The 14,456-nt window shown below is 48.9% G+C and overlaps 1 protein-coding gene across 7 annotated transcripts in view; it reads left to right on the top strand.

The window, feature by feature from the left end:
- The window catches only part of SEC31B (SEC31 homolog B, COPII coat complex component), a 47,898-nt gene that overhangs the window by 16,040 nt on the left and 17,402 nt on the right, over nt 1-14,456 (top strand). For all 7 annotated transcript variants that reach the window (XM_054033957.1, XM_054033952.1, XM_054033958.1 and 4 more), the window contains exons 4-12: nt 98-293; nt 1,431-1,526; nt 2,697-2,837; nt 6,030-6,172; nt 6,415-6,514; nt 7,438-7,599; nt 9,839-9,991; nt 11,281-11,511; nt 13,272-13,346. In XM_054033957.1, the coding sequence (XP_053889932.1) occupies nt 98-293; nt 1,431-1,526; nt 2,697-2,837; nt 6,030-6,172; nt 6,415-6,514; nt 7,438-7,599; nt 9,839-9,991; nt 11,281-11,511; nt 13,272-13,346 (1,297 nt within the window). The remainder of the gene's footprint in view (nt 1-97; nt 294-1,430; nt 1,527-2,696; nt 2,838-6,029; nt 6,173-6,414; nt 6,515-7,437; nt 7,600-9,838; nt 9,992-11,280; nt 11,512-13,271; nt 13,347-14,456) is intronic.

The following is a 14,456-nucleotide window of genomic DNA, read 5'->3' as shown; positions in this document are numbered from 1 at the left end:
CAAAGGTGTCTGTGTCAAGTTAGCGTGAACTGACTCGTGTCAGGTCCTGTTGCTCTGCCCTGACTTTACTCTGGCCAGGTTTCTTTTCTCTCCTTAGGTTTCACAAGCTGATTTGGGGCAGCTTTGGAAACGGGTCGTCTGATTCCTCCGGGGTGATTGCTGGTGGAGGGGATAATGGAGTGCTAACGCTGTTCAGTGCAACCCAGATTCTGACGTCAGGGACAGAGTCTGTGATCGGACGGCGGGAGAAGCACACTGGCCCCGTTCGAGCTCTTGACTTTAATCCTTTCCAGGTGCACAACCAGTGAAATGTTACAGCTGTCTTCTATCATGACCTTGCACAGCCATCCTGGCTTCCACATTGACTAGCTCCCATGTTCAAAGGGATTAAGTCTTGAGTGGACAGCCTGTAAACTGGAGCAAAGAAGGGGCTGCTTGTAAAAGCACTGAGTTGGGACTCAGGAGATCTAGGTTCAGTGCTACGGATTCCCTGTCATCTCTGTGATGAAGTACTAATACTCCCTTTGTCTTGTCTAACTACAGTTAGTTCTTTGGGGCAGGGACACTCTTAGTATGTGTTTTACAGTGCCTAGCACAGCGAGGCTTTGGTCATAGTTGGAGAATCTAGGCACTATTGTAAGACAAAAATATCATCGTTGTCTGAATGCTGGGGCGTCTGATGGTCACAGAGCCCTAGATGACAATTCAGGGCTTGCCGCAGCCCTTGTGGAGGCTCTGCACCTTCCTGGACAGAGCTTGGAATGCCTTCGGCTCTCGGCCGTCGAGCTGTGTTTAGTGGGACTGGGAAGCTGTTGCATTCTGCCCCTTGGCAGGGTGTGCCGGGGGAGTCAGACTGTACACGTGTTCTGAACATGCAGTTTACTAGGCAAAAAAAAGCAGATGTGATTCACAACCATGACTAGTCATAACCTGGATAATTCCTCTCTGCTCCCCAACACTCCCCCTGCAGACCCAGTGGAGTACAGGCGTCATTTCTAACCCCAACCTGTTGTCACTGTGCACTATTAAATAGCTGCCTTTTCCCGCCTTACAGATGGCTGCATTTCAGAGATCCCTGTTTGTGGTCAATCTGCCCAATCTGCTCAGTATTTTAGGATCCATTGGGGTAGCAGGTGCCAGAGATATAAAATAATTGCAGTGCTCTTCTCCTCCCTCACCCCAGTCCCTGAGGTCTACTTGGGGTTCCGTCTCCCTTCCCCTTTGTACTGTGGACACATTCTCTGGTGAGGGCCCAACGCCCCAGCAGGGGTGCGTTCTGTGCTGGGCTGTACCAGTGATGTATTCCACGTAGCTCACACCTCCTATTGTTTTGTTGTTTTCTTTGATTGTGGTTAGTCTAAGGAAGTCTGTTCTCTTCTCCCATGGATGCCCTGAGCGGAGAGAGAACCGTGCTTTTGCTTTTCCCGCAGTGTAACCTCCTGGCCTCTGGGGCCAATGATTCTGAAATTTACATCTGGGACTTGAATAACTTCAGCGTGCCAATGACGCCAGGGGCTAAATCTCAGGTAAAGGGGCTTCTCTGTGGTCAGGGTCCTTGCTCGCTAGAAGTGCTGCGTCCTTGGACAGATATTTGAGACTGGAGGGAGGGGGGAGTGATCCACTCCAGTAACAGCCTGGGATCCATCTGATAGGTGAGGCATGGAACTGACCAAATCAGTTGCTGGGGAAATAGATCAGAACCTAAGAGTGGGCCTCTTTTCCGGGAGATGGCAGAGGTGGTCCATGTGGCGGGGGGAGGTTGTGCAGTGTTGGCAGGTGCGCTGCTGGGCTGGGATGGAGACTTTGCACTAGGTGGATTTGAACAAGATAACCAACCAGTGTGTTACATTCTCTAGCTGAGTGGGTTGGGCTCTCTGTAATACCCTTATCAGACCTTTCTGGGGAAATAAGGGATCTGCTAGCGATCTTGTGAGATACCAGAGGCTTCAATTAACGTAATACCACAGCGCAGCCAATGAGTGATCCGGGAGGGGCTCGTCTGTCACTCCTGGATGGTGTCCCTTGGCTTTAAAGGGGAAGCAGCCCTTTCCAACAGAGATTTACAAGTGAGCTCCCCCCTTGTGAGCAACACAATCAGCTGTCGTTCACTCAGTGAAAAGACTGCTGAGCCTCTCCTGGGACAGAACACCCTCCTTGCCTGCCTCCTGCATTATGATAGGGCGAGGGGAGTTAGCCCTTGATTCTGTGCACTCCTGGGATGCTGCAACATGTCCTCTTCCCATGTCTTTTTTCTCTCACTGAGGTCTCTAGTCTGCAGCCTAATCTCCATATATCCCAGGCTGCTGAGCCGTTCAGCCCTGTCTGATTGCGTTGCTTCACGCTGGCATTAATGGTTCATGACACACGTGGCTGATACAGACTGTGGCATGGAATTCAGTATATGCTTCCTAAACTTCATGGCCTTTCCTAGGGGATGTTCCCATCCAGAATGGGGTTTTCCATAGTGTTCTCCACTTAAAGGCTTCCCCGGCCCTAGCTGGTTGCCATCGGTGCTGCTTTTGTTTCCTACCTGATCAGCAACTCAGTCTATCAGTGATTGTGGCACAGAATTTATAGATCCTCTGGGAATGCGTTTGAGCCCTTAGTGCACTCTGAGACAAGCCAGTGATGGGGACCCAGTGCTGGCGTTCCCCCGCACGGGTATAATGAATCTGTGGCTTCTCTTACCTCGTCAGCCTCAGGAAGACATCAGCGCAGTGTCCTGGAATCGTCAGGTGCAGCACATCCTGTCCTCCGCTCACCCCAGTGGGAAGGCTGTCGTGTGGGACCTCAGGAAGAACGAGCCCATCATCAAAATCGGCGACCACAGCAACAGAGTGAGTGGGGAAGGACCGTGGGCTGGCCTTCCAGGGCTGGACTCTCAGTTGCCCTGCAGCCCACCAGTGCAAAGGGGCTGTAAGGCAGCTGCATGGGACCCTGGGGGAATAGCCCCAGAGCAAGAGGCCTTCTGTGCAAATGGTAGGGATGACTCTGCAGTACCCACCCCTCCCATGGGAGGCACGTTTGTGTGGGGCATCTGGTGTGCAAGAGAGCCTGGCTGTGGCATTCTTACACCGTAGGGATTCTGTGCCTCTACGGTGGCCCAGAGTGTCCTGTTGTTTGTTTGTCCCTCTTAGCACTCTGAGGAGAGAGGCCAAGGATCAAATGGGCCATGGGAACAAACTACCTGCCTGCTCCTTAGCATGCTCCCTCCAGATCAGTTTTGAGGTGCACAGGCATGTGGGAGGTGTGTGGGGAATTGACGCTGTTGCTGTGCAGTACATGGGCTGAACACAGGGCAGCACTCTCCTGGGCTGGGAATCTGCACCTTCCACCAGCACCAGGTTCACGTTAAAGCAGTGAAGGAAAGAAATAAAGGCACCAATCTGTCAGAGAGCAGAGGAGCTGCAGCTAAATGTCTGATGTCTCCATATGTCCCATTGCTGTTACAAATGTTTCCCTGGGGAGGGGAAAGCCAGATTCTTGTAAAAAGAACAGGAGTACTTGTGGCACTTTAGAGACTAACAGATTTATTAGAGCATAAGCTTTCATGGACTACAGCCCACTTCTTCGGATGGGCTGTAGTCCACGAAAGCTTATGCTCTAATAAATCTGTTAGTCTCTAAGGTGCCACAAGTACTCCTGTTCTTTTTGCGGATACAGACTAACACGGCTGCTACTCTGAAACCAGATTCTTGTGTGTCTGGGCCAGCAGTGAGGTGAACATGTGACCTTGCCGGGGTGAGATGTGTGCTACAGAGGCAAGTCTGGGATCTCCATCTCCAAGGCAGATGGGGAAAACTGTTCCTTGGGCAAGGATTGCGTTAGAAGCTCCATGGCTGGTGAAAGAAAAGAAAAAGTTCCTGCACACTAACCAAGTGAGAAATGAACAGGAGTACTTGTGGCACCTTAGAGACTAACAAATTTATTAGAGCATAAGCTTTCGTGGACTACAGCCCACTTCTTCGGATGCATACAGAGTGGAATAAATATTGAGGAGATATATATACACACATACAGAGAGCATAAACAGGTGGGAGTTGTCTTACCAACTCTGAGAGGCCAATTAAGTAAGAGAAAAAATTTTTTTGAAGTGATAATCAAGCTAGCCCAGTACAGACAGTTTGATAAGAAGTGTGAGAATACTTACAAGGGGAGATAGATTCAATGTTTGTAATGGCTCAGCCATTCCCAGTCCTTATTCAATCCTGAGTTGATTGTATCTAGTTTGCATATCAATTCCAGCTCAGCAGTCTCTCATTGGAGTCTGTTTTTGAAGTTTTTCTGTTGTAATATAGCCACCCGCAGGTCTGTCATTGAATGACCAGACAGGTTAAAGTGTTCTCCCACTGGTTTTTGAGTATTATGATTCCTGATGTCAGATTTGTGTCCATTAATTCTTTTGCGTAGAGACTGTCTGGTTTGGCCAATGTGGCATCGATGCCACATATCTGTCCACATATCTATTCAAGTGACATCATCATAGGATCTAATCACATCAGCCATACAATCAGGGGCTCGTTCACCTGCACATCTACCAATGTGATATATGCCATCATGTGCCAGCAATGCCCCTCTGCCATGTACATTGGCCAAACTGGAGCTGGAATTGATATGCAAATTAGACACAATCAACTCCGGATTGAATAAGGACTGGGAATGGCTGAGCCATTACAAACATTGAATCTGTCTCCCCTTGTAAGTATTCTCACACTTCTTATCAAACTGTCTGTACTGGGCTAGCTTGATTATCACTTCAAAAAATTTTTTTCTCTTACTTAATTGGCCTCTCAGAGTTGGTAAGACAACTCCCACCTGTTTATGCTCTCTGTATGTGTGTGTATATATATATCCTCAATATTTATTCCACTCTGTATGCATCCGAAGAAGTGGGCTGTAATCCACGAAAGCTTAGAGACTAACAAATTTATTAGAGCATAAGGTGCCACAAGTACTCCTGTTCTTTTTACGGATACAGACTAACACGGCTGCTACTCTGAAACCTGTCAAGTGAGAAATGAGACCCTTTGCTATCCCTTTGCCTAGGGTGCACTTGCCCTGGAATTCTAGCTTGTTCCTCAGAGGAGTGTTGTCTAGTGGACAGATCAGGGTATTTGTGAGTTTTAATCCTGGCTCTGCTACTGATTTCCTGTGTGGCCCTGAGCCAGCCCCTACATCTGTCTGCTTAGTTTCCCCCATCTGTGTAATTAGTGCACCAATGTTTACCTTCCACATGGGGGTGTTATGAAACTTAGCTGGTCTCTAGTGCTCTGGAGAGTTAAGTACTAAATGTTATGTCTCTGGGCCACTGAGGGCATGTCTACAATCTTAAATTGACCTATATTAGATCAACTTACAGCCATTGCAGTAATTACTGCGGTGGCCGATATCCACACTACCGTCCTTCTGTTAGCGATGTGCGTCCTCACCAGAAGCACTCCCACCAGCTGAAGAGGGGGCAGTATTGGAGGCCAGCTCCACGCAGCTCACCCTCTGAGAGTCCAGCTGCTCTCTGGGCTTCTCGCCTCCAGTGGGGAGATCCACGCCTGGAGTCCGGTCGGTTGCCATGCTCTCAGAGGGGAAGGAGGGGAGGGGGGCGCAGCCAGGCTCCCAGCCAGGAGCATGGAGCCAGGAGCCCAGGCAGCAGCCAAAGCCAGGAGCCTGGGTGGCAGCCTGGCTTGGAGCAGAGACCTGGCAGCAGCCTGGTTGGGGACCCAGGTACTGGGCTTTCTTGTCAATTTCACAGCTCCAGCGGAGCCCTGAAATTGACAAGACAGCTAACAGCCTACACAGACACTGCATCGCCCTAAATACACCAACATAAGCGCTATGCCTCTTGTGGAGATGGAGTTATTATGTCGTTGTAGTAGGGCACTTATATGGGTGGAACAAGGCTGTAGTGTGGACACTGACATAATTAGGTTGAGGTGAGCTGCCTTACGTTGACCTAACTGATTAGTGTAAACGAGGGCTTCATTTGTTGCCAGTCAGCTCTGCAGTGTTGTCAGCCTGTGCTGTTGTGTCTCCAGATGCACTGCTCAGGAATGGCCTGGCACCCAGAAGTTGCTACTCAGCTGGTCCTTTCCTCTGAGGATGACCGCATGCCGGTGATCCAGATATGGGACCTACGCTTTGCCACCTCTCCTTTGAGCCAGCTGGAGGGTCACACGAGGTAGGAGCCTGGCTATTGCTTTGCCTCTCGGAGGATTCCCATCTTTCAGGGTCAGGATGTCTGGCTTTTGAACTGAGGAGCAGAGATGTCTGAGTTTTATTCTAGTCTGACTGAGGCAGAGAAGTGATCTAGAATGCTACTGCTGTGATAAAGTGTCCACATAAGCTGCTACAGTGTGACTGGAATAGGGAGTGGGACCTTCTTGCTTTCATGGAGTGACTGTTATGTCTGGTCTGTTTCAGGGGAGTCCTTTCTATCTCTTGGTGCCAGGCTGACCCTGAGCTCCTTCTCAGTAGTGCCAAAGACAACCGGATCTTGTGCTGGAACCCCTGCATTGGTGAGGTGTGTGTGGCAGGTTTGATTCTATGGCAGTAAGTACACACTTCCTGCCTGGTATGTATTTGTATGCTGTGCCAAGTGTGTGTCATTTCACATCCCACTTCGGTGCATTCTCTACACCATTCTGATGCCCGCTCTCTGGAGAGAGAGAACGCACTCTGTCCCTCCTACCCCAGGACTTTTCTTTTGTTGGTTTATTTCTCCCTTTTTGTTGCTATTTCTCTTCTGGGTGAGGGTTTCCTTCCCTTGACAGCAGGTGTTACTATAGTAGAGTGCTGGGGGCAGAAGCACTTAAAGTACATCTACACTTGTGGTGGTGTGTAGCGTACGGACGCTTGAACACCCAGCTAGCATGGGTAAAAATAGCAGTGTGGATGGAGAGGTGCAGCTTAGACTAGTAGAGTAGAATGCCCTAAACCTGTACCCCTAGGTATTATACCCTGTATGGGCTCTCTGTGTACCCAAGGCATGCCTCCCACATCTGCACTGGTTTTGCAGCGTAGTGTCCCTCTGCCTCCCTGCTGCCAGAGCCTACCCCTGCTACTGGAGGCTTCCGTTGTGGTGTGTAGCTGCAGGTGTGGTGCCTGCAGGATACATGCCACCCTAAGGCTAGTCATAGCCTTTGAAAACAGAGTGAAACTGACTACGGTTACACATTCCAAATCAATTTCACTCTGCAGCCCAAACCCTTCTGCTCTTAGGCACTGCAGCTGTCTGGGGACTCCTGGTGTTTGTGCTAGTTATTTTGAAATATTGCAGCTGCACTGTGTCCTAGCTGGTGGACTACCAGGAAGTGATCATGATCAGGGTGCATTATGCATGGTGAGATATCAGGAATGTGTGGCAGACCTGCCATGTGTAAGTGGCTTGGGGGAAAACAAGTGACTGTTCCTTATAACATTCTGCCTCCTCCCCATCCATGTTAGGTGATTTATGAGCTGCCCACTCAGAGCCAGTGGTGCTTTGATGTCCAGTGGTGCCCTCGGAATCCATCAGTCTTCTCCGCTGCCTCTTTCGATGGGTGGATCAATGTTTATTCTGTTATGGGTGGGAGCCTAGCAGCTCAGCAGAAGACTCAGGCTGACAAGGTAGAGTCCCATGGAACAGAGAACGGGCGTGCTGGCTGGGCGTGATGGTGTGGCGGTTGGTGCTTGGGTTCAGGGGGCACTAGAAGGTAGAGTGTTGTTTCACTGTGGCCACAGGTGCTGCAGTGAGCACACCTGTGCAGGGGTGTGCGTGGGTCTCAGGTCCACATGGTGTTTGTGAAAACCAAAGATTAATTGTGGGGAGGTGGTCCTGCTTTAGCCAGCCAACCTAATGTCCAGCCAGAGCCTCAAGGATTCTGGACCCACGTTACTGAGTCAGATTTCTGTCAATCAGCATCTTTTAATCAATTTTATTAAAGCTATTAAAATTAAGTAAACATATCACCAAAGATAAGCTATTACTAAACCAAACTACAACTAAGATAATACAATGTTCAAATTGCCGAGGTAGTCTGTATTGAATTGGAATTAAATGCTAAAATTAGTTAAATTATCAGATCAATACAACAAATAATCAATCCTTATAACTGCTGAGAAGGGATTTAGGGAGGTGGCTGTCCATTTGGTTCTAAACCCCAACTAAAGAATTTTACCCAAGCCATTCTAATCTATAGCTTGGAGCAGGTTAAATATTTTGATACGCTTCTACCCCGGTATAAAGCTGTCCTCAGGAGCCAAAAAATCTTACCACGTTATAGGTGAAACCGCGTTATATCGAACTTGCTTTGATCTGCCGGAGTGCGCAGCCCCCCCCCCCCCATTATATCCGAATTCATGTTATATCAGGTCGTGTTATATTGAGGTAGAGGTGTATTAAAACTAAATTGTCAACTAATGTCAGGAACATAGCCTCTAAGCCAATTACAAAGTTTCCTTCTTAGATTTCAATTCTCCCTTCCTCCAACAGAAATATTACAATACAGGCCTTAGCAGAATATTCTGATAAGCCAAAGTTTGCCAACTCTTGTTTGGCAGACAGCTTGGAGTTTCTTAGGACTCTCAAAAGACAGGACATGCTTTAATGGGTATCTTTATGGTGCTGTTTAGAGTTGATTAAACCCAGTGAACTTTCTGGCACTTTCCCTGTGTAGACGTCACTAGTGCATATACACATAAATGTGCAACCAACCACACTAATCTTAGAGAATAAAACAATCTGGGATACCTTCCACTTAATACAAGCAAAGGACACACATAGAAAAAGGGAAAATAAAGTAACGGGCAGGTCACAGACTCCTCAGTTCTTGTAGTGTTCTGGACTGTTCTGAGATGAGAGCTAGAACTGCAGTCAAGGAGTTAGCTGGTCCTATGGCTGGCCTAATGCTGCTCATCAGCAGGCTTTTTCTGGGTGTAGGGAGACTGGTCCAGGGTTGGCATAGCTTGTGTGGTGGTGTGATGACTTCCTCCCCCTGAGGTGATCAGTTTGGGGATTCTGGAAGATCAGTGTTCCCTCAGCTGCCTTGTTGACCTAAAAAGTGAGGCTCCAATAGCCTTACCCTGGGTTCTTATTATTTGTCATCTTCGCTCACTCTGGCTTCCCTGCCTCCCTCCAGGGTCTTCAGACAACTCCGGTGTGAGGCCTATCTTGGAGTCACGCAGTTTGGTCCTGTTAAGTTCAAATTGGGTCATGCATAGCAAACTTCAGTTCTGGGGAAGGACTTGCTTAAGCCAGCAATTAAAAAAAATTGTTAATGTTTCCATGCCACAAGAACTGCATGTGTGTGATCTCCCAGAAATATTGTAAAAATACAGCTCAGAACACTTTTGAGGAAGCTGCCATGGTGTCCTCTGGGCGAAAATGTCTTGATGTCGTTATAGCGCCAGTTCACAGAATGTTCAACACAAAATCCTATAAAAATAACTGGTTTAAAAGACCCTTGCAACAAACAGCCACTCAACAGTCCCCCATCAGCAAAATTAAAAACAAGTCAGACAAGTTATGACCAGTTGTTTGCCTTATTTGTGGGAGACAATGACATTCAGTAATCTTTTTATTTAGGAGTGGGGTGGTGGGACAAACAGCTTCCCTTGGGAAGTCTTCATGTTAATAGAGAGAAGTAACTTCTCAAGATGAACCCATTTAAGAACTAAAACTAATTAAGGTTTGTATAAGGTCTGTATCCCAGATATGCTGTGTCTCTCATAAGGATGTGGTGGCACTGCCCCAGGAACATGCTAATGTCCTGTTTCTTCACCACCGAGGGTAACTAACAACTGGGCTAGGCTGATTGATCTTATTGCCTGGAGAGTGAGATGTAACTTTTTTAATTTCCCTTCTCAGATCTCCTCCTCCTTTAACAACCTGGACCCCTTCGGCACGGGACAGACCCTTCCTCCTCTTCAGGTGCCAGAGCAGGTGGCTCAAACCACCTTGATCCCGCCACTGAAAAAGCCCCCCAAGTGGATTCGCAGGCCGGTGGGGGTCTCGTTTGCAGTAAGTGTGTGGAACATCGTTGCCTGGAAAGGAGAGTGGTTATGGCCCCCACTGGGGGCTCAGAGGGGATCTGGTTCCCATGTTGGAGACCGTTGTGGTTTTCATGGTGCTGTCAGTTTTGGTAGAGGGCTGTGTGGCTCCGTTGGCAGGGGATCCTTTGCTGTGGTGTTCAGAGACCTCGCCAACAACATCTGTCCCTCTAGCAGTGATGGGGACTTGCTCTGATGGGAGAGAGCTGCTCTTTGACTCCCATGTCCTTCCCATTGGATAGTTAATGAAACTAGCCCAGTCTCAGAAACTAGCCCAGTCTTGTAGGCAAGGTCTGTTCTCTCCTGCCTTTCCTCCCAGTCCATTGTCTGTCTTTCCCCTTTCCCTATTCCCTCTTCTCCCCATATCCTTATTCTCTCCCTCTCCTCGTCTGCCACCCCGCTTTTCTCCCAGATTGTGCTGCTGCCCTGCTTTCTTAGCCTCTGCCCTGGCCCGTGCCATTTCAGAGTAGTACTGTAGCCAGTTAGTTCCTTCTGTCATCCATTTAGCATTGTTTTATGTGCCATTATGGTCAGTTCATATGCTATTTCATCTATAACAGGGGTCGGCAATGTTTGGCACGCGGCTCGCAGGGTAAGCACCCTGGCGGGCCGGGCCAGTTTATTTACCTGCTGACACAGCAGGTTCGGCCGATCGCGGCCCCCACTGGTATGTTACTAGGCCGTAGGCTTAAGAACACTTGACATGAGTGGGTGACCTAGGAATAACCCTATGCAAGTAAGGTCATTGTGTCTGTGGTCACTGCCTTTGGATTTTGTGTGCTCCTAGAGTCTCCATATTTGAGAAAAGCACCAGCTGTGATTTTCACTCTGTTGAGCTTGAAACTGGAGCAGCAGGAGGTGAACCCACAGTGGCCTAATGCAAAATTACTAAATTCAATAAATAAAGGCTCCTGTGTATTCCATTAGTTTGATGATCTCTGTTGCAGAGCAAAATCATTCCAAACAGCAGCTGGTCCTCTGTGCTGTTGATGTTTGCAGTGAGCTACGTATGACTGCACACACACAGACTGTGGGTGTCACTGAGGATTGTGGTTCTGATGCTGCAGGTCTTGGGTTTGATCCTTGCAGAAGACAGCAGCATCTTGTATGTGTGGAGCTGTGGTCTGCCTTGGGTTCCTCGGGATTGCCCTGTTCAGGGCCATTGGTGTCTGCCGAAGCCCCTTCAGCTCCCGAGAGCTGAGTGTGCTGGTTTTACCTTCACGTGTATGGACACTTACTTTTTCCCTCTCTCCTTCTCAGTTCGGAGGGAAATTAATCACTTTTGGCCTCACCAAGGCCCCAGCACAACAAATGCAGCAGATTCCCCCGCGCCAGGTGTTCATCAGCCAAGTCGTTACAGAGTCAGAGTTCCTGGCCCGATCCAGAGAGCTGCAGATGGCCCTGCAGTCGGGAAACCTCCTGGACTATTGCCAGAGCAAGATTCGGGCAGCCCAGCTGCAGTTTGAAGAGAACCTCTGGAACTTCCTGAAGGTAGGACAGCCCTGGTGAAGACCAAGATCTCATTGCAATGCCTTTGCATTCCTGGCATGGGTTTTGCATGTGCTCATCACACTTGTCCCTGGCCTCGTATATCCCCAGCTCTTCAAGGGACAGCAATAAACAGAACAGACTGACTGGGAGTTAAGCCATAAACACATCACATAATCACGTGCTTGGGGAAAGCCTTGGTTAAAGGCTAAATGCAGAGGGCTGGAGGCCTGCTCTCCTTTTCATAGGTACGGTGTTGGCATCAGACTGTGTTGGGCTGTCAGTCAGGATACTGTACACAGCAGTGCCAGGCAGACACTCAGCCTCCTCTAGTCCTGTAGTGATCTCAGTGGAGCGCACTCCCTCATTCCCCAGGCAAAAGCCCTAATGGGCTGAGATCAGCCTGGAAGGGTTGAGGCAGCTGTGATGCCAGCAGGATTGTTTGCTCCCTCCCTCAACCCCGTTGCCATGTAGACCATCCAGAAGGTGATTGAGCGCTTTGCCTCTATCTTTCGTGGCAGACTCTGAGGTCCTTAAGGCCCATCAATTTAAGATCCTGCCTAGTGTTTAACTGAGGCCCAGGGAATCTTGCTGCTCCCTCCAAATACAACCACAGAGAGGTGCTCTAGCCAAGAGTGCTTTGCTTTCCAGCCAGGGCCTGCAAGAACTAGATCAGCTTCTGTCTAGCTTGGACATAATTGGGCTAAATCCTCTGTCTGCACTCGGTCAGAACTCCCAACATCGTCACTGGGAGCTTTGACTTCAGACGGGCTGAGGGCTGGAATCTGATCCCCTTCCTCAAATGGAACCGTACCTTACTCCACAAGTAGTCCCATTGACTTAAATGAGGCTGGCTGGAGGAATAAGGTCCTACTCAACACGAGTAAACATGAGAGAATCTAGCCCTGAGTAAACTGCTTGATTTAGCCCCTTCTTATGTTGGGTGATCACCTTCAAATCCCACCCGTCTCACCCATTGGGACCAAAACGACTCGGTGTTCCATGTACCACTGTCGGCCACAGACTACAATTGGAGATAGCAGCCTGCTCCATTCACTGGTCCAGTCCAGTTTTTCTCTCTAGTAGGCAGTGCTGCCTTCTCAAACTGTGGCCTGGGGATCGCAAGCAGGCCATGTTGTGAGAGAGGAAATCAGTAACACACGTCCGTGAGCTGTGATAGTACTTAGTGCTTATACAGAATTCTCCATGCCTAGATCTCAGAGAGCTTTACAGAAGTCCCATTTTACTCTTGGAGAAACTGAGGCACAGAGAGATGTGACTTGCCCATAGTGACACAGATCTCCTGACTCCCAGACCAGTGCTCTGTCCACTGGCCTGTGCTGCCTGACTAGTGCTATAGGCATCTCTTCTCACATAACAGCAGTACTTTCAAGGACCGTTCCAAAGCACTGCAGCTTACAGGAGTGATCCTGCAGTGTGGGGTTCGTTACTGTAGCGTAGCTGGCTAAAGCAAGTGTAGTGTGTTAAAGTGAGCAATACCCCTGTTAGTTAATCAGTGTCTGCGCGCAATGTGTTTGACAGAATGCGATAACCAGGTTTTATTGCATTGCTGGGGTAGAAAAGGTTAGCAAAGTCTCAGACTTCATCTTCCAAAAGGCAGCTTATTCCAGGTCCCAAGGAGCACCCAGGGTCCCCTGGTGCTAATCTGTAAACTGAGCACTATGCTTGGCAGCTGGGTGTTGTCTCTATGCAGACACCCGGTTTTACGCACCTCTTTGTCTCTGATCCCCTTTGGGACCCAGGTGAACATGGAGCCAGAATCCAGGACTAAACTCCTGAAGCTGCTGGGCTATAGTAAAGAGGAGCTGCAGAAGAAGGTAAGTGGCCTACTTGCTAAGCAATGTCTTTATTTCACAGAGGGTCCTTTTAGGGTAGTGGCAGGTGAATTAGGGGACAGGTGAAGAACAGATTCAGGGAGTGCAGGAAAGAGGTATCTGCCGCACTATGTATTTTATAAGCAATTCCTCCCATAAGGTTTCACTTGGAGGTGTAGCTTGAACATTTTTGCACCTGAACTAGGACTGGTCCTGTGGACTTAGAAAGTGCATGCTTGATTTGCTTCATTTGTGACCATGTGACTAGTGCTGCAATGTGCTGGCTAGGGCAGGGCATAGTTCAGGCTTCATTCCCTCCCTTCAGCTCTCCCAGTGCACCTTGATCCTGACTTCCAGCTCACCTGGGCAGCTCCTCCAGCACATCTGGATGTGGCTCTGCCTAGGTCGGATGCTGGCTAATTGTGTGGCAGGTCGGTGATGCGCACCTGGGAGCTATCATGAGACCACTACTTGTGATCTAAGCTGAGACTTGAATCCTGGTCTCCAGAGGTGAAAGGTTAATACACTTAACCCACTGAGCTGCTGGGTGGGAGCAACAGGGAGGGTGGAATCAGGGAGTGTTCCTCCTCTCTCTTCTAATCTCTCCTGATCGCTAGGCTTCTGTCCTACCCAGGGTAGCTTTACAAGGTGTCAGCCCCTAACTCAAACCTTCACTCATCTCATGAATGAGTCCCAAAGCAGGTGACTCTGAGGGAATGTACAAGGAGCCTCTGGATATTTCAGGAGTTCAGCACAAACAGAGGTCCCATTAAAAGGGAAATTCTGCTGCAGCTTTAACTGATGCATCACGGCAATGCAGCTTTGTCCAAACTGTCTCTGCGAGCACCATATGTTGTTAACTTCCCTCCTAATACTTAGAGAGAAGTGAGAGATCTGGGTGAGGTGTGGAAAGTGGAGGAGGTGGTAAGTTACTGGAATACTCCTTCAGATAACACTGACAGAGTTGCAAAGGAGACGGATCTTGCACCAGTGAGGGCAGTGTTATGGCAAGGGGCAGAGAGGTCTGTACTAGCTGAGTAGCAAGGGGAGCTGGGAGAGGTGATGGGGTGGGAGGGTTAATACAGAGCGTGATTTTGAACCAGCTCTTAAAGT

Source organism: Malaclemys terrapin, chromosome 7 (assembly GCF_027887155.1).
Source record: "Malaclemys terrapin pileata isolate rMalTer1 chromosome 7, rMalTer1.hap1, whole genome shotgun sequence".
NCBI classification, from domain to species: Eukaryota; Metazoa; Chordata; order Testudines; family Emydidae; genus Malaclemys; species Malaclemys terrapin.
This window is presented reverse-complemented; position numbering and strand designations above follow the sequence as displayed.